The sequence below is a fragment of the Cryphonectria parasitica genome (genome assembly GCF_011745365.1).
Source record: "Cryphonectria parasitica EP155 unplaced genomic scaffold M406scaffold_5, whole genome shotgun sequence".
NCBI classification, from domain to species: domain Eukaryota; kingdom Fungi; phylum Ascomycota; class Sordariomycetes; order Diaporthales; family Cryphonectriaceae; genus Cryphonectria; species Cryphonectria parasitica.
In genome coordinates this window covers 216,493-238,917 of record NW_024468913.1, presented here as the reverse complement: position 1 = coordinate 238,917, position 22,425 = coordinate 216,493, and the positions used below count along the sequence as shown (strand labels likewise).

Sequence of the window (22,425 nt, the reverse complement as noted above, 5' to 3'; positions counted from 1 at the left end):
ACCAGGTATTAATACCAACAAGATCCCTTTGTACCTGTCTGAAGGCTGGTGATTCTTTTCCCCTTTCCCTTTTAGTTGTTCGCCAGTTAATTGTATATAGTGACAGCTGGACTTGATCATATATTTCTTTTAGTTTCTTTGTTCGCCTTTCGTTCTCTATCATCGTACAACAAGAGCAGTGCTCTGTCTTCTCTTTAATTACTTCCATCACCAGAGATACAAAACTCACCATGCGTCCCTTCATCCTCGCCTCCCTCGCCATCGTGGCAGTCACCGCGGCTCCCGTCAACCCAGACGTCAGCCCAGACAGTGTTCTGTCCGAGCTTCAGGCCAACAGCCCCGCAGACGCGGCCGCCGTCCAGATGGTCTCGCCCGACCCGCAGGAGGAAGACGTCACCTCCATCCTGGGCTCGCTCCAGCAAAACAGCCCTGATGATGCCAGCGCTGCCACGCAGGGGCTCGGCAAGCGCGACGACGAGATTACCAGTGCTCTGGCTGCCCTTCAGGCGAACTCGCCTGACGACGCCGCTGCCGATGCCGCCTCTGCCAATGCTGCACCCAGCACTAAGCGCGATGAGCAGCTCGACAGTATCCTGGCTGCCCTTCAGGCCAACTCGCCTGATGACGCCGCCGCCGACGCCGCCTCTGCCAACGCTGCGCCCAGCACTAAACGCGACGACGAGGTTGCTAGTGCTCTGGCTGCTCTGCAGGCGAACTCGCCTGGCGATGCTGCTGCCGACGCCGCCTCTGCCAATGCTGCGCCTAGCACTAAGCGTGACGACGAGATTACTAGTGCTCTGGCTGCCCTTCAAGCCAACTCGCCTGACGACGCTGCTGCCGATGCTGCCTCTGCCAACGCTGCGCCCAGCACTAAGCGCGACGACGAGGTTGCTAGTGCCCTGGCGGCTCTGCAGGCGAACTCACCTGCCGACGCCTCCGCCGACGCCGCCTCTGCTGACGCTCCGGTGGATCCTGTTAACTAGATTCTTCTTCCAGTCTCTCTCCCTCTTTTCTCAAATACACACAAGGACGAGGTCATAGTGTTGCAGCAGTCGCTGGGCTGGAAGATACTTGAAGGATAATCATTCTGCCCACATGGAGATCCCCCGGGGTGAGATTACCTGTACATAGGCTCGTCAGAGAGTACATAATTCCAGTATCGAAATGTATATATCTTAATACTTGACCCCATCATGTCCTAAAGGTGTGCCACTACTGCTTGCGAGCTGTTTCCACAGCATACCTTCTCCTCCTAACCATGGCCTCGTCAAGAATCTTCTTAGTCGCAGATTTCTCAGAAACCATGCCGAGCATCACATTCTCAAGGTGATGTAGCCAGTGCGGATACATCTCCCTCAAGCCTCTACCTATGGCTCCATCTGCCTTGCCGACCACAGCTCGTCCATACTGCTCCAGGCCAGCATCCGTCTGGCCGTCCATATTGCCGGTAATCACGCTCAATACATCGATATGGCTGGTCTGAGGACTTGCCTCCAGCTCGCGCGCCAGACCTTTGCTGAAGATGGAGCTGAATGCCTTGGTGGCGCTGTACACGACACTGAGCGGCTGACCCACCATTGCATCCGAGCCGATGTTCAAGATCAGGGACCGCCGATGTGTCCCGAATGACATGCCGTGCCCATCAACCCCTGCGCCTCGGTGCGTGAGGACCGGCAACATCAGTGCCGTCAGCCTTGCTGGGAATCTCGCGTTCGCTGCTACCACGTTGTCGATGTCGTCGGGGGAGTACGTCGCCAGCTCGCGCAAAGGAGCTGGTGGCGCGCTCGGAAAAGGCTCGATGTTGTTCACCAAGATCGAAACCCGCAGCTCCTGGTCCACGATCGCTGTGCGCAGCTTGTCCTCCATCTCCTCCGGCGAGGCGGTCACCGTGTCCATGGCAATCGTCTTGACATACTGCTCCGCCGCGACCTCGGTCGACTTCGTATCTTCCTCTGGCAGCACGAGGGCCTCGCGCAGCTGGGTCTCTGCAGACGAATGCCCGGCCCCCTCGCGTGCTAGAATGATCACGCCGAAACCCTGCCTGACAAGAGCCTTAGCTATACCTAGGCCGAGGCCGGCACTGCCGCCCGTGATCAGCGCGTAGGTAGGCTTGGGGCCGCGTCGCCTGTAACCTTGGAGTGGGTTTCTGGGTGTCGCCAGATGGAAGAAGATGAAGTCTAGCGCACGTTCGACGATGTAGAGAATGACCAATATGCCGATTAGGGCAAAGATGTGTAGTGGCTGAAAGTCATAGTCGATGTGCTCGGCAGCAGATTTGAGGTGCGCCGTCACGCGCGGAAAGAAAGGGATTTGAGCTGAGACCATGGCCGTATCTGTCTAGGCATTGAGGGTGAAGACTGAAGATGAGGATTTGTGAAGCTATCGAGACAGGGGACTTGAGGCTCAGGCCTGTCTTGGTGATGAGTAGTGAGATGTCATGTATTAATGGAATGGTCTCAAGATCCATCTACAGGATCCACATGGGAGATAAGTGCTATCATGACACATTGCATAAGTCATTTTGGTGAACTTATCAACTGATTAGGCTTCAAGGAACAGGAGTCAGGCTTTTATTTGACTGCTTAAAGACGAGGCAAGGCTTGGTCAATCATCTTCACCTTCCAGATTTTTCAGGAATGAGGAAATGGGATGTAATTCCTCAATCTTTCAATCGACAGATCTGAAAACTTTATATAACAAGTCTCCACTCTCTACATTCCATCACACATATATCATGCTTCCCTCTTGAGAAAAGATGGGAGCTGACTTAGCCTATAAATGATGCAGGTGTCTTGGTGACAAGCAAGTAATTATACTGACAGTATACTAAGCAGGCAGCGAGAGTGTTTATAGATGCCACCACGTAAAAAACTGAAAGGAGGATTAGGGTTAGGGTTTCCTTGGTACGAAGTTGAGGATAAAAATTATAGTAAAATTCATGGAGACTCAACCTAATTGATGTCATTTTCAGAGGTGTAGGGAGGCTCAAGTAAAGCAAGAGAACATCACATAGACTTGGCGGTCTGGTCTCCAATTCGTTTGTATAGCTGGGACAGCAGTTGCATAGTTACACACTGATAAGAGCAGTGTTCTCTGTTCATTACGCTACATTAAACAACCAAATGTGCTCGCAAGGCAACCCAGTGAGAGCGTCCAGTCCAAAAGAAATCCGAGTCACAATTATCAAAAGTTTCCAAGCTCATGCATGCCTCTATGTGTCATCATTGTGTCCCCTTTGTGATCCGCTGTACGGGTATCTCATGCAATTGTTTCAGCAATTTCCTGCGCCGTCATGTACCGAGCCGATGCCTCCAACTCCGTAAAGGTGGCATTCCTTTGTTCCGCCGTGCCGTAGTAATTTGGGGTCTGAATCACTCTCAACCCTGGGGAATCAGGGATGTCGATCGTCTCGGCACGATATGCCCTGCCCAGACCGCCGGCATCCAGAGTATCCAAGGCTGGGAAGAAAGGCGTCTCATTCGGCGCCCACTGGTACTCCATGCATGTGTCGAACTGGACCTTCTCGAAGTCATCAAAGAAAGTGTCATAGGTTGAATCCATGGCCTGCACGAGCGAGTACAGAGTGGTGTCGTTATCCGGCACCAGCTGCGCCCAGGGGTCGCGACAGCGGTCCTGCTCGCACGACTTGGTCACCATCAGGAGCGCGTTGAGCCGGTTGATGACGCTCTGGTGCACGGTGCTGATATTGTCGCCCCGGGCCAGGTTCGTCAGCTCATAAGGGTCGGCGGAGATGTTGTACAGCTCCGTCTGGCCGTTGCACCAGACTGCGTACGCCCAGTTCTGCTCGTCGCCGACGATACGGATCGTCTTGTACGTGTTATTGTAGAAACTTCCGCCAAGCTGAGTGGCGGAGGGGGCCTCGATGCCCACAAGACCCCAGTACTCGATGTTGAGACTTTCTCGTGAGTTGCCCTTGCCGGCGTCGGTGGCGTTGTTGACCTCAGGGCTCTGCCACTGGTCGAGAAGGCTGCGGCCGTCAAAAAATGGAGGCCAGTCTTCCTCAGGCAGGCCGGCGATCGTAAGGAACGTCGGCGCGAGGTCGAGATGAAGGCTGGGCAAAGTGGATACGACGCCCTCGGGGACATCTGGCCCGCGCACAATAAATGGAATGTTGGTGTCTTCATTGTAGAAGAGTGATTTTCCTCCTGGGACTCTGTGTTGGCCGAGATGATAGCCGTTGTCCGACGTGTAGATGACTGTCCAAAAGGTTAGCACTGAGCGCAAAGACCCTAGTCCACTATGAAATGGGGGTGGGGAGAGTACGTACTATAAGTGTTATCGAGGACACCCGCATCGTCCAGCTTCGTAATGACGTCCTCAATGATCTCGTCGACACCCTGCAAAGCTTGGAGACGAGATTGATAGACAAAGTCGGCAAATCCAATAGCAGAGTCGTTCATAGGCTTGAGGTATTGCACCCACCCCGACTTGCCATCTTGGTACTCTGCAGCCGGGTTGAAATTAGGCGTTTGCGGTGCTGTCGCGTTCAGAAACTGCTCCATATGCCTCTGCAGAGGGATGGGTCTGGTGAAATAACGTCAACCAAATGAGCCAAGAGAAATCACACATCACAAAAAAAGGAAAAGAGGGGGAAAAAAGATGATGAAAAACCTACCTGCTTGATGGATTGCCCTGCTCGTAGGCAACATGTGGTGTGAAGGGAGTTATAGTAAGGAACCAAGGGTCCGACTGGCTGGTGAGATTGTCCAGTCGATCAAGCCTGACAAAATAACTATTAGCAAGGCGACTGAATGGCACGGGAGAATACTAGAACATACACTTTAAGGCGGTGGACATCGGTCTGATGCCATCCAGGATAGTAAACTGGAGTGTCACCTTCACTGGTGTTAGGAGTTTTGTCCCATTGTGATTGATTGGAGAGGGGCGAGCTTACCGTTTGCAGACCATATAGGCACGTTGTAGTCGTCTATGTATGGCTCACACTGGAGTGCAACTGTCAGTACTGCAGCTCTTCGCCAGCGGCGTCAACACACGAGAAGCATTCCACTTACCAAAGCATCAACATGATCCCAACCCTTTGGTGTGACATTATAATTCGAAACACCATAGCCGTTCATAATTTTTCCAACATCTGATAGAGGTCATTAGTACATTTTAACCCTTGAGGATAGGGCCATTGCATGCACACGAGACTTACACTCATTCCTATACCCAGCTTTCTTCATCCAATGTGGGAGATAATTCTGATCTTGTTCTGAAAGAACCCACTTGTTGTACGCGCCACCAGGTTTCACGACATTGGTGATGTTGGTATTATCTATGGTTGACTGTCAGTCTTTCTTCAAAGTTATTTGTTTTGCAGATGAGGGTTGGTCCCAAGCCAGGGCTGTCCTTGTGCAGGGGGACGACTCACGTATCTGCTGTCCCCGCAAGAGTGACGACCTCGCCGGGCAGCAAAGCGCTTGTGTGGTATAGTGGTTTGTGAAGTTAGTGCCCTTGGCGACGATCTCCCGCTGCAGGGCAGACTGGTAGTCCGTCGAGTACAGCCTTTTGTCTTGGTCGTCTGTCATGATGAAGACAATATTGTACCTCGCCGTCCCGTTGGTTGAATCCGTCCCGTTGGAGGTTGGATCCGATGGCTGCGCGGGAGTTGGGTCTGAAGCCTCGGCGCCATGCCTAGTGAGGAGGCCGGCAAGCAGGCCCACGGCCAAGACAACGCCAGAAGTAAGCATTATGATTAGCGAGACGCGGATACACTTGGCTCTCGAGGCGGCGGCGCTGGAGGGATCCGGCGGTGGAGGCGATGGTGTCGACTGGTCCGAATCATCTGTCGCCACCTGCTTCTTGGCCCCAAAGAGCGATGAGAACGTGCCATATTTAAACATTTTCGACGGCCTTAACGGTTGCGAGATAGAAGGCTCCTCCATGACCTAACCATCAACAAACTCGTGGAGATGTAAAAGTTTGTGGATGTTGTCGGTCGAGTTGGGATCGTCTGTGGCCGTGGTGTGTAGTACAGCACGCAATCATGCACGTTCATGGCGATGTTGCGGTCACCGCGATAACACCCACGTCGTGAGAAAAAAAAAGATATATATTGACGTTGCGTCCCCACGTTTCGATCGACGCTCCCTGGTTGCATGCATAACTCAGGAGTGTGGGTAATTTATGGGGACTTGAGCGTCACCCCTCAGCTTTGCCGTTCATTTCACCCCCAGACCCTGATAAATTGGCAGAACCAATTCTCTCTCTGTCTCTCAGAGGGCTCAGGGAGAACACCCGCACGCGCTGAGGTGAGCGTGGCTGAGCGACCAACCCGTCATTTGAGACAAATCAGAAGAGGCGGGCTTGCATTCCTGTTGGGCACTATAAAATGACTTTCCAGTATTAAGCTTAAGCCTCTCAAAGGATCTGGACCTGACTGGATTAGGCAAACAGAATAGCAAGAAAGAAAAGAAGAAAAAAGGTACTACCACAGTAGATACACGTCTATGTGCTATAGTGATTATCGGCGATATAATCCCGACCACCCAGATACGACATTGGCTTTGCTAATCATAGACGATTGGACCAAGGTACTATAGTACAGCAAATAGTACCAAACTCCCACCTCCTTTTTCACCCAATCCCTTCCCAAGATTAGCACAAGACCTTGTCGACAGTGATCAGGGTTGCATATGCGCCAATGTTGATCTGCCGGTTTCCCGTGTCCACCCGCCCCCGTCCATCCTTTCGATGGACTCCCCTTTCCCTTCCTTTCTCTTCCTCCTTCCTCTTTAAAGCAAGGCTTGAATATGCATGGCCTAAGCTTGAGAAGGCTGCCCTAGAGAGAGCACCTAGTGGTCTGGGCCATTATTGTTGATCGTTATTAATGGGCGCACATGTCATGCCAGGCAGAGAGCACGCAACTCTCCGCACTGCATGCGCCTTCTTGCCCCCAGCTAACAGCAGGCCTGCGGAGCTGTGTGTTGATCTGCTAAGCGGGCGCCGCAGCACGCCACCCTCACTGTCACCTTGGAATGCTTCTGTGATCCATACCCCGCCCGGATCAGCTGCATCACCGCTGATCTGAGAAGTCGCGATATTCCGTTGTGGTAAGAGACCGAGTTCCATAGCTTATCATCGGATGTTGATGTCAGTAGCTACTAAGGAATTTTACGTCATTGATATCGTGAACGACAGAGACTGACGACTTGTTGTGACCTATGTGCGCATGTGCCCTCCTCGTGGACGGTCTCTGCAGCTGTTCCGAGATCCGAGAGAGTGTTGCACACACCCCAGGTTCTCATTGCGTTTTCTATAGAATTGTTTACGTCTTGTTGGGGCGTGCAATGTTGATACTCGTAACTCCGACGATATTGGTTGCAAAGATCAATGAGTTGCATATCACATGCACCTACTCACCCAACCTGCCGCCAAACCCATCCTATGATGTTAGTGATAATTACAGAGCGATATGAATACAGCGATAACAAACTGTCGAGCAAAGGCGCTGCTTGCCTAATACCAAAGAGGTAATTGATCAAGAGGACCGGCGCTTGAGCATGTGAAGAAGCAGGATGTCAGTGGCCGTCTGCAACGTCACAAAGGGGGATTTGACAATGATATAAAGTCGCAAGGGCATATCTGATTTTGATTTTTTTTTTATAAAAAGAAGAACTCGATGATGTCGCGAAGATCATGCGGTTCCTCATTGAGAGGTATTGTGTTCAAAGATGAGTAACTCTTCTCATATATAATGTTCATCCCGTCGCAAAATCTGGAACTGGACAGTCCTTGCGACGGCTTCTTGCTTGATATACATCATTATTTATACGAACATAGGTCGTCCTCTTGCAAGGTCCTCATTGCTTGGTCAAAGCAAAGTCAATGTCGCCAGACGACGCACCGCCGGGGCACGTAGCCGTGTAAGCCTGACCGCCTGGGCACACAGCCTCGGCCGAGTCGATGCACTGCTCCCACCTGCCTTTGGAGATGTTGATGGTGGCACCGGCGACTGTTGGGTTCAGCGTGAACTTGGCATCGCCTGATGCGCCTTCTGTGGATGTTGGAGCGCCCTCGCACTTCTCGATGGTTCCGGCAATGCCGCCGCAGATGGAGAGGGTGGCGACATTCTTGTTGTGTTCGTCAATATTTCTGTAGAAGCACAGCGTCAGCTATATGCTTTACCCGACAACATTTCAAAAATGTGTGTGTGTGCGAGAGAGTGAGATCAGAATCAGAAAAAAAGACATACGCAGTTGCGTCAGTACAAGTGATGTTCGTGGCATCTACCCGGCGCTCGAGTGCCACTGGGCTGGATAGGACCATAGAGGCCGCAGCCATAACGATCAAGAATACTTTTGAAATCATTTTGGAGTCGTTGAAGGTAGGAATGTAGTGGAAGATTGTTTGTAAAAGATAACAGGAAGAGAAAGAAATCAAACTTAAGGTATCCAACCTTCACGATATTGGACCAGTTCAACTGGCCAGAAAAGAAAGAAAAAGGAAGGAAGTAAAAGAATGCAATTCTGATATTCAAGCGACGGGAGAGTAACCGGTAGATCAGTTTTTGGTCTCAAGTTCAGACGAGTGTGCTTCTTGGTCCTTTATAAACATTTCAATATTCAAGGTTCAGCAGCAACACCCCTTACGAGCCATGCTTAAACAGCCCCATGGCGAAACGCTTTCTAAGGTTAAGTACTTTGCTAATATGAAGAATGAGGCTCTGTTGTCTCATGTCGTTTAAGCAGTTTAAGGTTGTCAGACCAACCAAAGAATGGTTGAGCCAAGATGGGACAAGCCGCTTGAACCCCTGTGGATCGCTGTGGCAGCTTTGGCGCTGGGGCCTACGCTTCTCTGCGCTGTGTGATTGATCGCCGTGGGGAACAAGGGGTGGGATTGGGTAAGCGATCAGGATGAGACCACATGCAGGCGATCAGACAACAGGAGTGCGCCTGTCTGAGGGCCCCTAACATTCATCCACGCCTCATTTAGGATGGGTTAAGCGAAGAAAAGGACATAATAGAAGATAGTAATTCATGTGAAATGTGAAATATGTCAGGTCTAGGAGACAGCAGGAGGGGGGGGGGGGGGAGGATGATGTTAATCCAGAATAGTTCTAGGGCTTCAGCCTTTACTAATATATATACAAATTATAGGGGTTTGTTCTTAAGACTGCAGCAGATAGCCTAGATAGCGAATGGGAAGGCATCCTGGAGTGGCGACGCGCAAAATTTAGCGACTATCCTCCACTGCGCCGTCTGGGCATCCCTCCGTTATCGCGCGCGGGGGGGTTCCGCGTGATGCGTTCACGCATATATTTAACCACATCAGCTGACGGTAAACGTCTGAACTTCAGGCCAGTTGAGGCCTGTGCATGGCGGCCATGATCGTCCCAGGGCACCTTGCATCACTGCTGTAGATCTCGGTCGACAACGACAAACTAGTCTCTCTTTCTGTCTCTCTTTTTCTCTGCTCCAAACATGATCACCATGCCCGGCGCTGAAACTCTTCTCGTCAACGGAAACATCTTCCAGGCCACCGGCCCTTCCGGCAAGGACCAGCAGGCCTCTTTTGCTTCGAGCCTCCTCATTAGCGCAGATGGAACGATCAGACATATCAACACCTCGTCCAACCCTGAAGAAGAAGATGAGGTAATCCGTTCGGCTCGGGCCAGCGGCGCCACGGTGCACGACCTCCAGGGCCGGACGGTGCTTCCGGGCTTCATCGATGGACACCTGCACATGCTCCTTCTTGGCCTCTCGCTCCAGAAGCTCGACCTCGGGACGTGCAAGGACTTAGAGGATATCCGGCGCACAATCAAAGCGTACGCAGCCGCGCACCCGCATGAGGAACGCATCATGTGTAAGTCGTTAATGCATACCCAAGTGCCCAAAGAGATCAACCACGGCATGTTGGACGATTTAGACCCACGGCCCATCTTTATCGATACAAAGGACCTGCACACTACCTGGACCAACCAGGCAGGCATCGACGAGCTCGACAAGGGGCTCGGCATCGGCACAATGCCTGACCCTCCTGGTGGTAAAATCTACAGGGACGCCGAGGGAAAACCCATGGGGCTGTTCGAGGAGGCCGTTGTATTTACGCTGATCTGGCCGTGGATCTCTCGCATCTCGACGCTCGAGGAGCGGGCCAAAGCCATCCAGCACGCCGTCGAGACGTTCAGTGCCGAGGGGTACGTGGGCATGATCGACATGGCTATGAACGATGACAGCTGGGAGAGCCTGCTCTACCTAAGGACAAAAAGGCCCGACCTGCCCATGCGCGTCGCTGCGTACTGGCTGTTGCGCCCTTCCCTGGACGAGACGGACGTGGCAGAGCAGGTGGACTATGCGATCGAGATGGCGCGCAAGTACAATGCCGACACGAGCCCAGATCTGAAGGTTGTTGGCGTTAAATTCGTCAGCGATGGTATCGTCGATAGCTGCACCGCCGCTCTTTCTGAGCCCTATACCCACTCAGGCACATCGTCAGACCCCGTCTGGACCAAGGAGATGCTGCTGCCGGCGGTCGAGAGGGCCAGCAGGGCAGGACTGCAGGTGGCAATCCACGCGATTGGTGACCTGGCGATCCGTAACGCAGTGGATGTCATCGAGGCGGTGGTCAAGCCAGAGCAGAGGCCGCGCATCGAGCACCTGGAACTCACATCAGCCGAGGACGCGGCCCGCCTGGGCAGGCTAGGCATCACGGCATCAGTCCAGCCTGTGCACTCCGACCCAGCTATTCTGCGGGCCTGGCCACGCCTCATCGGCCCGCACAGGTGTGAGAGGGCGTTTGCCTACCGTGATATGGCAGACAGCGGGGCGACGATTGCGCTGGGAAGTGATGCACCTACGGCGCCGCACAGCTTGCCAGCGAACTGCTACGTGGCAACCAACAGGCGGAGCGCCAGGGAGCCTGAGCTCGAGACGGTCGTCAACCCACACTTTGCGCTGGGGCTGTGCGAGAGTGTGGTCGCCGGAACGCAGGGCGGGGCGTACAGCTGTTTCATGGAGGGAACCACAGGGGCGATTCAGAAGGGGCTCAAGGCCGACCTGGCTGTGCTGGAGATGAAGTGGGACAAGGAGCGGCTGCTGGAGGCACGGGTTGTAGAGACGTGGTTTGGAGGAAGGAAAGTATTTGGGTGAATGTGATGGGAACCTTTATAGAGCAGTTGTTTGTGGAGCTTGTGACTCTGGGCTTCGCAGAACTCAAGACGCAAAAGTCTCTTCAACATATTTAGAATACTATCTCCAGTAGTGTTGGCAACTTATTGCTTATAGCCTTTGGTCTAGAACTCAGAAACCCTTCATTCTATTCTCATACAATTTTATCTATGCCTTCAATGCTCTTCTGACACCCCCTTCCCCCCTGTGGAATCCTGAGGTCGATGGCTGCCATTGTCATCTTCAAAAGAAGAAGAGAGACATGTGGACGTTCATAAAGGGCTGGCCGAGACACGCGAAAGACATAAAAAGTGTTTCAGCTAGAAGAGAGCCAAACACAATATTCACAGCTAGGGAATCCTTTTACTATGGTGATCAATAGATTTGTAACCAGATGCCAGCCCAAGCCAACGATTTTGACGCCAGCCACAGTTGGAGGGTCTGGGGCTAGGCTATGTACATATAGTAATATCTCTGTTGCAGGTGGTGCAGTAGTCCAGTGGATCAGTGTGGAACATCGAGGAGGCCTGCGCCATGACCTTCTTGGGCGAGTGGTGGTGGTAAAGATAATCCTTGAGGAGAGCCAAGCTACATATTAGTGCAAGAGCCGAGTCGGGGAGAGGGGGTATGGCGGCAGCACAGTCAGTGCTTTGCGTTGTATTTTGCCCCAGATTTCCCCAGAACGAAAGACAAAAGTTAAGCCCCCCGGAACCCGATCCAATCTTTACTGCCCTATACTTAGTGGTACAATACTTAGTGCAGTATGTAGGGCTAAATACTAAGCTGTACGACTGAAGTACTGTACTATGTAGTTATTGGGATGTTCAGATGATTGGGGCATGCCCAGACACTAATGTTTACAAGTGAGATCTTGAAGCTGCTGATATTCACATGAGCAATGTCACCAGCAATAGTCTCTTCTCAGACTCTTTATTATTATTAAGCTAACACATTAGCAATTGGAAGCCTTTCTTGCTATACACACTACATACACAGAAAGGACAGATTAGAGACCTGACTAGATAATTGTAGAACTTTCTGTCTACCAGAGGTGAGGGGTGTGGGGTGCAGGTGGACAGTGACGTCACCGTCAGGGAAGTACAGCAGAGGGATTTGACACCTTGGGCATAGTGGCGGGGCAGCATCGCACAGCAGCAGCGTGCAGGGCCTGTCAGAGCACTGCTTGTTCAACGAGTCAGGCGCCAGCATCTGCACCCACGCATTCCAACAGTGAACCAGGCGGCTGTTCCTAAGCCCTAAGCGAACCAGACCGTTCCCATGGCAAAGGATGGCTGCAAGGCTATGTTATGGGTAGCATACTACTATATACGGCAGGTATAAAAGTCCGGTCTTAATTAATAATCAGGAACTGTCGTGCGTGTGGGTGTGTTGTCGGTGTGTCGAAGCCGTTGTCCTGGCCGTAGTAAAAGTCTGATTAGTGCGTGTGTGGCTTGTTCCAGGGCATGCAAGGCCTAAAACGCCAAGGCCATCCAATTCCCAATCTTAGGCCCGAATGACTCCAAACGGTCCCAGCCCAATGTGATCATGAGCAACCAACCGGATGAGACGGCCGCACGAAGGGAAACAGAGACAAATGGAAGGGGAACACGAATAGAAAGAAAAGGTAGAAGATAAGCTCACAGATGAAATGCACAGGTGTGTGACTCGAGTGCCTGAAATTAGGCGTTGAGACATAAATATATCATCATTCTCATTTGCTTCAACACTGATATGCTCTCCATAAAAATCCAATTCAGTTGAGTTCGCAAAAGAAACACTCCGTCTCCCTTCCCCTTCCACGTGCCTTCTCCCCTATCAACTATGTGCACGTCATGCCCGCAGGGCCAGGATGTGAAGACCCTCGTTCATCATGACGCGGATCCCTACGTCATACCCAGGTGAGACCCACACCGGACTCGCCATGCAAATGCCTATCGATTGGGCCTCGTCGACCAACCCTGCAGGGCGTCCATCGCCTGCAGAGCAGACCCCACCTGGTCTGCAGCAGCAGCACGCGAACTTCCTAGCCTGGACCAACGCCGTGTTCCCATCCTTTTGTCTTTCTTTGCTTGGGGTGTGATTCCTATTTATTTTCATTTCAGTTTTTCTGATATCTTTTGTTCCTAGATTACCCAGAGGCCTCACAAGGGCTAATATTGAGGGAAGGCACGTAAATGCCAAAATATAAGGCCCGACCCCCCCCCGGCCCTTGCCCCTTCCCTTTCAGTTCAAATTAGATTAGAGCACCTGCATCGCGTTTTGCCGCCTATTAAATTCTCACAAGCACGAATAATACTCATAGCATAGCAGCACATAGGATAAAAAATAAGAGTTTTGTATGAGACAAGTAGTATATTTTCATAGGCAGTCACAGACATACTGGTAGTCTCATGTAGACCATGTACTGTAGTTGCAACAAGTTCAGGCTGTCACTTTTTCCAGGATGGGAAGCAGCAGCTGTCTTGGCCCAAGGTTGAGTTGCCCCTCCTTCACTAACAGCTGACCCTTACCAATCTAAACGCCCCCTCCTTCCCCTCTATAGCATCCCCCAAAATATGGGTCACGCCCGGATCCCCCGTCCATGACCCCTCCATCCCAAGCCCGTTCCTTTCCATTTTCGACTCTCCAACAGCTTCTTCTTTGTCACCATAACCCGTACGCGTGTGTTGCATCGCATTGATCATCGTATGCCACATAACTACCTTGGCATTTCATCTCACCCAGTACCAGCTCCCACAGAAGCCAAGAGGGGTCACATGTTCGTCACGAGGCAAAAGCAGCAGAATAAGCCGCGTGGAATTGCTGATATTCAATACACTCACACATGCACCCATCGCCGTCTGAACTCATTTGATCGACAAGTGCCAGCCAGACTCGGGTCACTAATACGATAGCCGCGCCCGTCGATTCACTAGTGTTCATTCCGGCGTGTCCTCCGCTCTGACCTGACGTCTTTTTCCCCTGCACCTCGTCACGACCGACATAAGGCGACCCTTAGAGCTGTTCGCAGGCTGGCGGGATCCACGAGAATCGTGCTCATCGACAACAGCAGAGGAAGTCTCCTTCTATACATCACCACCCTCCGTGGCGGTCGTTTTGCCCCGTACAACCCACCAACCATCCCAACAGCCAACGGCCCGAGAAGGAAGAAAGAAAAAAGAGGAACCAAAAAAATAAATAAAAAATAAAGGGGGGCTGCATCTAGACCTCTCTACTGCTGGCTTGAACTTCGATCATATCGCTGGCTGATTGACAAGCGGGAATCTGAGACGGGCCCTGATCCATCATCAGCCCTTCCGTCCTATGTCTGGCAGCGACTCTTTAGTTTGATCCCTCATCATCATATCATCATCATCATCACCATCAAAGGGACCTATGATGACATAGGGTGGCCTGCAATTTCGAACTGCACAATCCCACGTCCATCAGCTTGCAGACGCGTGCGCATACGGAGGTCTGTGCCAGTGTGTGCTCTCGCGTTTCCACCCCCTGGGCCGCATTTCACACGCCCCCCCCCCCTGGACCCAAGACCCGGGAAAAACTTCGTCATAGCTGGACCGCCACCAGCAGGCCCCCGACCAAGGCCATCCTTTAACCTCATCTCATCTTGGACTGCTTGCACCTTTGCGCATTTGCAGGCGCTGCTTTTCCAGACTGTCGGTCCTGTTCATTGCCCTGGAATTGACTTGCCAGCCGTCTGACGTATCTGCCGCCGACCAATCTCCCTCATTACGCAGGTCAACAAAACCGACACAGAAGCGACGCATTCCCTCACCATCATCACCACCGTTATTCGCGACAGCTTTTACCTCACTTTCCTCTCACACTCCGGGTCTCAAATACTCATCGACTGACTGTCTTGGGTTGCCACCTAATACCGTACACCATATCACTTCCTCTCGTCCATTACAGCAAAGAACGAGATCATTTACCTCCTTCGCGTATCTCAGTCCAGGCCGAATCAGACGAATCCTGCATTCCATCCACGCCGTACATCCACCTTTCACTACATCTCTCTTCAGAGAACCGGAAGACGTCTTTTCAAACGCAACTCTGCACTTATAGAGTGGAGAGACAGAAAGCAAGAAAGGAAGCAACCAGCGTCATTGGCCGAGACCGTGCCTTAGAAGGCGGCAAGTTGAGAAGAAACTAAAGGGGCAGAAGCACACTACATTTCCTCCCTTCCACTTTACTGCTGCGACCTTTCACAGCACAGCGAAAGACGAAAGAAACACGTCTCCATCATATTTCCGCCGTGTTCGCCTCTAGAGCAAAGTCTGGGTTCAGCATTCCTCAGCTCCTGTCTCCATCGCTCTGGATCTGGGAAGGCGTTCCCATTGTTGACCAGTTGAAACACCACCGTCAGACCTCAGGGTTACATCATCGCCTACAATGTCTACGATACAACAACTGAAGAACTTTATTCGTCATGGTAAGAGCGCCCTTTCCGCCGCACCCTCTTTCCCCCTCCCCTCCACTCCCCTCCCCTTCCCGCTTCCCTTTTTTTTTTTTTTTTTTTTTTTAATCTTTAACAAATCCTTTCTTCTTTATTTCTACTTGCAAAATCGTTCCGCCGTAGGCAGAAAGGAAAAGGGCTCGCAGCATCACTGCTACTGCGTGACGGGTTCTTTCTGTGAGGCCTCATTGGGGGCTTCCTCAGTTCCGCTGGTGCCTGTCTCGCCCTGCCCTGCCCTTACGTCACCTCAAGCCATGGTTATGACTACCATTTTATTTTGTTTTGTATACACAAACGCACCCGAATGATACGCTTTCAGCTTGTCCTCTCTGTCTATCTCTCTCTCCCCCCCTCGTACACACACACAAACACACGCACGCACGCTCGCACACTCACACGTACTAACTCGGTCCACCAGGCAAGCAAGCCAGGGTAGCAAATAACGGCGACGAGGCCCAGAGGAAGCAAGAGCATTCGCCCTCACAGTCCCAGCCCGCGGCGGCAACCGGCAAGCCCATGGCTCACTCCGATCCTGGCTTCGGCGCGGCTGCTGCAGCACCACAGCCCATTCCTGACGCCTACTCTGGCGCCCCTGCTGAGCAGGCAAACCGGGCGGCCAGAGCAGATGGCGTTGCTGCTAATCACGCCGAGGAAAGGCAGGTGGTCCAAGGCAACGGGGACGGCAAGAACAAGCGCATGGACGAGGTATCGAAGTTGGTGGCCGAGGAGAATGCGAGCCGAAGCAAGTTTCCCCACTACCAAGGCCTTGAGCGGTGGGAGCTGGTAGAGAAGATGGGCGACGGTGCATTCAGCAACGTCTATCGAGCACGCGACCGTGAGGGCAACGCCGGCGAAGTTGCCATCAAGGTCGTCCGCAAGTACGAGATGAACAGCATGCAGGTAAGCTTACATAAACCGCCGGCAGTGTTACCAGTCACCATGATGCCGGCTTTCTTCTCTGTGCATATGTTACCTTGGCGTTCGGCGTTTTTTGTGATGTGATTTCCCTACTTTCCAATTTTGTCCTCTTATACCAACATGGAGGAACTCATCTAGGGCCAGAAGCATCTGCATCCGGACTTCAAACCAAAGGCTCCCAAAGCCGCAGAGGTGCGAGACATTTCACTTTATATTCTTTTTTGATTTGGGGATTTCCTTTTTACAGTATAACTCTGTTACTACCAAGCAGAACAACAAATTCACTGGTTCTAGCCAGACGAGTGTCGGCGGCTGGTGGAGCGCCTTTATAGAGGGGGCCGTCTTTGACAAGTTGGGCAAGCGGCCGTACTGACCTAATTTACAGAGGGCGAACATCCTGAAGGAGGTCCAGATCATGCGCCAACTCGACCACCCCAACATCGTCAAGCTCATCGACTTCTCCGAGTCTAAGCAATATTACTACATCATCCTCGAGCTTGCACCCGGCGGCGAGCTCTTTCATCAGATCGTCCGCCTCACCTACTTTAGCGAGGACTTGTCACGGCATGTGATTCTCCAGGTGGCCAAGGCTCTGGAATATCTGCACGAAGTGCAGGGTGTTGTGCATCGGTCAGTACTCCTCCCCTCTTGTTCACCCACGTATTCTCCCCCGGCGTGTCTAATTGGCATCCTTCTTGTTGGCTTGTGCAACATGGTATTAACCCCGATCGCAGTGACATCAAGCCAGAGAATATCTTATATCAACCAATACCCGTGATTCCTTCCAAGAACCCGAAACCAAATCAGCCCGGCGATGAAGATAAGGTCGACGAGGGCGAGTACATCAAGGGCGTTGGCGCTGGTGGGATCGGCCTGATCAAGATTGCCGACTTCGGTCTGTCCAAGGTCGTGTGGGACACCCAAACCATGACGCCTTGTGGTACCGTTGGCTACACCGCGCCCGAAATTGTCAAGGATGAGCGGTATTCTAAGTCGGTCGATATGTGGGCGCTGGGTTGTGTCTTGTACACACTACTGTGTGGCTTCCCGCCCTTCTACGATGAGAGCATAGAGGTTCTCACCGAGAAGGTCGCGAAGGGCCAGTATACCTTCCTGTCGCCGTGGTGGGACGACATCTCGGATTCTGCCAAGGATCTTATTACCCACCTCCTAACTGTCGACCCCGAGAAGCGATACACGATCACCGAGTTCCTCAACCACCCCTGGATCACGGCCAGCGTGACACCGGCCGTCGAGAAGAAGGCGAACGTCACAGCTGACGGAAAACTACGTGCCTTTGATGCAAGCAAGTTCCAGGATGGCGACAGACGCTACGATTTCCGCTCTCCTGGTGCCGTCAACCTGCGTGAGGTCTTCGATGTTGGTTATGCTGTACACCGACAGGAGGAAGAAGCCAAGCGTCGCAAGCAGATTGGAACCAAAGCTGGTTTATCGAAACTGGCCGGTCTGAACGAGTCAGATGAAGATGAAGAAATGGTCGATGCCGGCGACAACACTCAATATGTCCACAAGTCAAGCAATGGTACCCAGGGACTCGAGCAGAGTATGCGCAATACCCAAATAAGTGGCGAGCAGCGTGGTCGCGAGCGCGAGAGGCAGCAGCGGGCGCCAGAGCAAAAGGGCTACGGACAACACTCTGCAGCTGTCACTGCTGCGGCGAGGCAGCAGGTCAAGGATCGCGCACGGCAAAAGGGTGCTTTTGAGCTGAACCTGGATGGCGCTACGCTGCTCGGTCGGAGAGGGATAAAGGCGGCACCGCGGGTGGCATAGGAGCGCAACCCGCATCCAAGCGACTACTCTATCCGATGCAGAGGCGATGTGGGCACGTGCCAGGCGAGCGATCTTGATGGGAGCTGTACGCCTTTCTATACCCCAGAGGAGGAGGACGAGAAGAAGAAAGAGGAGAAGGATAGCCATTTGCAGCTGTAGGAGACGCTGGGCGATCTAGAACTTGGTGGCGAGCCTAAGGACGATGAGACCACGGCCAATGGCAAGGAATGGTAGATGTTTCTGGTATGGTTTCACGTTGAGATGTCTCGACTCATGGTGTCTGTCTGTTCCTCTTCTCAGCACGTAGGGGGGCGGGGGATTTTCTTTCCCGGATTCGCATTTTTTTTCTTCCATTTATAGCATTGGACGTGGGTTCTCCCTGCGCATTGCTAGCGGCGTGGCATGACAACAAGAGAGACGAGGGACGCGCCAGTGCATGGAACAGCACTAGAACAGATGAGACTTTGTGTGGCGGAGTTGCTCTGGCCGAAACAGTTGAGTTAGTATTTAGTACACGGTGCACTCATAACATAACGCATGGAGTTCGGCAATTATAACTCTTAACAAATAAGCTCTGATGTCGACTAGTATGGTCGAGCTGTTCAGCTTGTGCAGTTGATGATATATCTCGTACGTGACTGATATGCAAATGAGCCCACCCGGTCTTGATGCCCTCTAGGCGATGGTTTTCTGATTAATTGTCTTGCCATGACACATGCCGTGACCGTGTCCGTCATGAGGCCTTCCATCCTCTGCATAGCAAAAAAGGAAAACCCATCGTGGCCAACTCCTTGCCCGTAGGCTTTTCGTCGCCCCACTCACCAGGGAACCTCTCCACCTCCTTGTTCATCGTCCAGGAGGGCTTGACGTCGACATGCTCGAAGCCGACCTCGGCCATTTGCGCAGCAAACCACTCCCGGTTGATGCCGTGCCTCTCAACGCCGAACATCTTGCTCTCCGGGTGGAACTTGCGCGCCTCGGGTCCAAAGTCCTCAAAGTCCGTCAGGGCGAGCTCGCCTCCGGGCTTGAGACAGCCATGCATCGTGACGAGGAGGGCGCGCAGGTCCGCGATGTGGTGCAGGACGAGATGAGAGATGACCAGGTCGAACTTCTTCCTCCTCCCTGTCGTCGTCGTCATCTTGCCATCAAGCGCGGTGGTAGCAGTGGTCGTGTTTGGTGGAAGGCGTGGGTCCTCTGGGTCCTGGAGCATTATGCACAGCGGGTGGACCTTGGTGCGCATCGTCTTGTCTTCCCTCTCGCTATCGTCCTCCAGTCTGTCCAGCTTCAGCCGGAGGGCGTCGATCATCCCCTCGGCGGCGTCGATGGCGAGGATGGAGGAGACGTGGGGCGCCAGGCGCAGGGTGAGGAGGCCTGTGCCGCAACCTATTTCTAGGACCTCTGCGGAAGAGAGTGACGAGGAGGAGGAGGAGGAGAGGATGGGGGGCTGTGCGGCTAGGATGGCCTGGAGGGCGCCTTCGGATGCGCGGTGGACGTCTGGATTGTTGTCCCAGGCGGCGGCCTCCGCGTTGAAGCGCTCGTTTCCGTTGGTAGTGGTCATGGCTGTTGAGATGTGGACTATGGTATAAACTCCAGCTGTAAGTGGCAGTATTCGGAGTGATGATTAAGAAAATTATCGTCGGCTTGCCGGCTCTTCATCACCAGCGCGGGGGAATGCTGTGGAATTTGAGGCACTACTCGCTACTGACAGTAGTGGGGACAATTCTTTAGTCCCGGCACCGGGATACACAACTACTCGCACTTTGCTCCCCTGTTTGTTTGAGGTTGACTTTGGGATACAGGGTCACTCTTGCTTACCACTCGCAGTTCCCGTCGCTATTCAAGGTCGAAAGAATGAAAACAAAAGAAAGAAAGTATACTCGTTGTCGTATCCAGATCTATCTAGGTAGCTGATGAGCCATCACTGAAGACTGAGTATCTACAGTTAAACGATGGTGCCCTGAGGTGCATTTCCCTGTGCTGAGGGTAATTAGTGACTCGACTTCCACTCATCATGATCGACCTCTCAACGAGAAATTCATAATTGAGTACGCCCTGCCTCTTTTGGAGACTCAACGATACCGGCAAGATTTTGTTGGGCTGTTTGGTCATTTTCACGGTTGACCCGTGAGGTCTGCATACGGCACCAGAACGCCCCTCGCAGCGGGATTGTCCTGGGATATGCTCCACTTTGACATGGCCTCTGGGAGTGCATAAACACTTTCTTTCCTCTCCTCCACGATCAGAAGGTGCTCCCCAGAAGCTTGGTGCTTCACATCGTCGGAGCTCCCCGGTATCTGGTCCCAGCTCCGGTCCAGCGTGTATCCTCCAGTCTCCCAGCCAGCAGGTATAGTGTCTGCCAACGAGGCCCAGAATCCCAAAGCGGCCATCGACTCAGCATTTCTGTGCGCATCACCCTTTCTGCTTGCCATCACGACCCCCCACATGGCTGTCTCGCCGGCGTGTGGGATATCGTCGAGGTGGAAGGGCGGCCCATGCATCATCTCGTGGAAGATGAGGCGGCTGAGGGAGGTGACGAGGAGGTCGTTGATGTGAACCTTGCTGAGATCACCACGCGACTGGATGTACATTTTCTCGTCCCGAATCTCCCTCCAACACCTCTCGCCAAAGTCGATAATGAACCGGTCGGGATTCTCGTCCGCGCGGGCCTCGCCTTCGGGGTGCATACAGGCCCCAGAAGCCTGGTCAAGAGACAGCGGCGCCGTCCGATCATTGTGTATGATATGATTGACAGGGTCGTACAGGTGCGGGCCGTCCTGTACCCAGCGCTCCCCATTGTCGCTGAAAAAGCGCACGTGTGCCGCCTTTCGATCGCTGGACGGGCGAAACCTGTGCGCAAAGGTGGACAGGTCGCGGGCGACGTGCTGCATGGTCGTTCGCCAGTGTCTCTTGGGCTGGTGCCGGAAACCCAGGCGGAGACACTGCCATGAGCCGGATCGTGGCAGCCTCTCCCTGTCGCCCCTGGGGGTCTTCATGATGACATTGAAGACGCGCGCAAAGTCGGTGTCGTGGCGGTCCCTTAGGCGTGCCAGAGCGCGTGCAGCCTGCTCTTGCGCCCGGTGAACGTAAAAGGCCAAGGGTTGGCCTGTGGCCTTGTAGCACTTGGCGTCGCATGCTGGGTCGACGTAGTAGTAATAGTAGCGGCTTTTGGAAGCCACCATGATGGTGCCGTGTCAAGATTCGTCGTTGATCAAGAACTTGATTCCAAGACGTGGGTATGGCAGTCCGAAGAATGGAGCCTTGGAGAAATGGATGGACATGCAGTCAGTGACTGGGAGCCATAAGTAGATCGAACATTAGTAGCGGTGGGTTTACAAAAAGTGACCTGCAGGCTGGTAGTCGCACCGATGAGGCTGGGGAGTAGATTTCGTGCATGAGAAATTAACAGAGCTGGTGAGATGCGAAGTTGAGGCTGGCCGAAGAGCTGGCTGGTGATTACTTAAGAAATTAATATACCGTAAACATTCGCCTGTCACCTCATTGGTGGCTGCATGCATGCCGTGAGCAAATCCCGATATCCATTCGTCGTTTATTGATTGGCAATGTAGTATTTCTGTCAAGACGTATGCGCTCCTTGGTTATGGATGTGGCTTGTACTGCCAATAATGCACCACCACTACCGCTGCTTTGTGCTTGTTAATATCGTTGCTGCTTTCTACACTACTTCCAAGACTACTACCTCCACGATCTGAGCCTTCTTTACCGGCTGCTGGGCTGACGCCTTACCGCTGATGTCTCGGAGCCATGGGCCCACATTAATCGTGAGATACGGTTGCCTTGATTCCTCCAGGGTAGACAATGTTCTACCTTGCCTTGGCTAAATCCTTATCAGCTTTCATGAGTGTTGTTTATGGTGTTGATGTGTGATAATAGTGTATTCAACTGGGGGACATGACAAACTACTTAAGTAACTGCAGAGAAATCAACTATGTTTCTATTCTTTCTTGAAGATAGGAAGCAATTGTATATTTTGTGTACTCAAGACAGACCTCTGGGTCAGCTCCTATTATGTGAGACTGTCGTAGCGAAGTTCATTACTCATCTCATTCTCCGAGTGAGATCGGGGCTGTGGCGTCGTTACTTGCCATAATCAACACTAGATTGCAACCA

General features: G+C 52.6%; 7 protein-coding genes across 7 annotated transcripts; 2 read left to right on the top strand and 5 right to left on the bottom strand.

Annotated features, from left to right (window-relative positions):
- Nucleotides 1-1,062: 1,062 nt before the first annotated feature.
- On the bottom strand, nt 1,063-2,359 carry M406DRAFT_291159 (NAD(P)-binding protein). Its single transcript, XM_040918945.1, has one exon. The coding sequence runs from the start codon at nt 2,323-2,325 to the stop codon at nt 1,213-1,215; it is 1,113 nt and encodes a 370-aa protein (XP_040775078.1). The 5' UTR covers nt 2,326-2,359; the 3' UTR covers nt 1,063-1,212.
- Nucleotides 2,360-3,258: 899 nt separating this feature from the next.
- Nucleotides 3,259-5,714, bottom strand: M406DRAFT_258516 (alkaline phosphatase-like protein; the record flags this gene model as incomplete). Its single annotated transcript, XM_040917238.1, has 8 exons — nt 3,259-4,217; nt 4,289-4,545; nt 4,637-4,741; nt 4,800-4,857; nt 4,916-4,964; nt 5,034-5,057; nt 5,169-5,299; nt 5,396-5,714. 8 exons carry the CDS (start codon nt 5,712-5,714, stop codon nt 3,259-3,261), a joined length of 1,902 nt encoding a protein of 633 aa, XP_040775077.1.
- Nucleotides 5,715-7,826: 2,112 nt separating this feature from the next.
- On the bottom strand, nt 7,827-8,334 carry M406DRAFT_330464 (uncharacterized protein; the record flags this gene model as incomplete). The annotated part of the gene is made up of 2 exons (XM_040920523.1): nt 7,827-8,118; nt 8,219-8,334. The coding sequence occupies 2 exons, from the start codon at nt 8,332-8,334 to the stop codon at nt 7,827-7,829; spliced, it is 408 nt and encodes a 135-aa protein (XP_040775076.1).
- Nucleotides 8,335-9,455: 1,121 nt separating this feature from the next.
- On the top strand, nt 9,456-11,114 carry M406DRAFT_42192 (uncharacterized protein; the record flags this gene model as incomplete). Its single annotated transcript, XM_040924185.1, has 1 exon — nt 9,456-11,114. One exon carries the CDS (start codon nt 9,456-9,458, stop codon nt 11,112-11,114), a length of 1,659 nt encoding a protein of 552 aa, XP_040775075.1.
- A 3,619-nt stretch (nt 11,115-14,733) lies between these two features.
- On the top strand, nt 14,734-18,862 carry M406DRAFT_351588 (uncharacterized protein). Its single transcript, XM_040922638.1, has 5 exons — nt 14,734-15,564; nt 16,007-16,488; nt 16,645-16,698; nt 16,892-17,136; nt 17,241-18,862. The coding sequence occupies exons 1-5, from the start codon at nt 15,525-15,527 to the stop codon at nt 18,295-18,297; spliced, it is 1,878 nt and encodes a 625-aa protein (XP_040775074.1). The 5' UTR covers nt 14,734-15,524; the 3' UTR covers nt 18,298-18,862.
- A 168-nt stretch (nt 18,863-19,030) lies between these two features.
- On the bottom strand, nt 19,031-19,861 carry M406DRAFT_43603 (uncharacterized protein; the record flags this gene model as incomplete). The annotated part of the gene is made up of 1 exon (XM_040924225.1): nt 19,031-19,861. A coding segment is annotated over one exon (831 nt), but the record flags the coding sequence as incomplete, so codon positions are not given.
- A 547-nt stretch (nt 19,862-20,408) lies between these two features.
- Nucleotides 20,409-21,476, bottom strand: M406DRAFT_330460 (uncharacterized protein; the record flags this gene model as incomplete). The annotated part of the gene is made up of 1 exon (XM_040920522.1): nt 20,409-21,476. One exon carries the CDS (start codon nt 21,474-21,476, stop codon nt 20,409-20,411), a length of 1,068 nt encoding a protein of 355 aa, XP_040775072.1.
- Between the last annotated feature and the right edge of the window lie 949 nt (nt 21,477-22,425).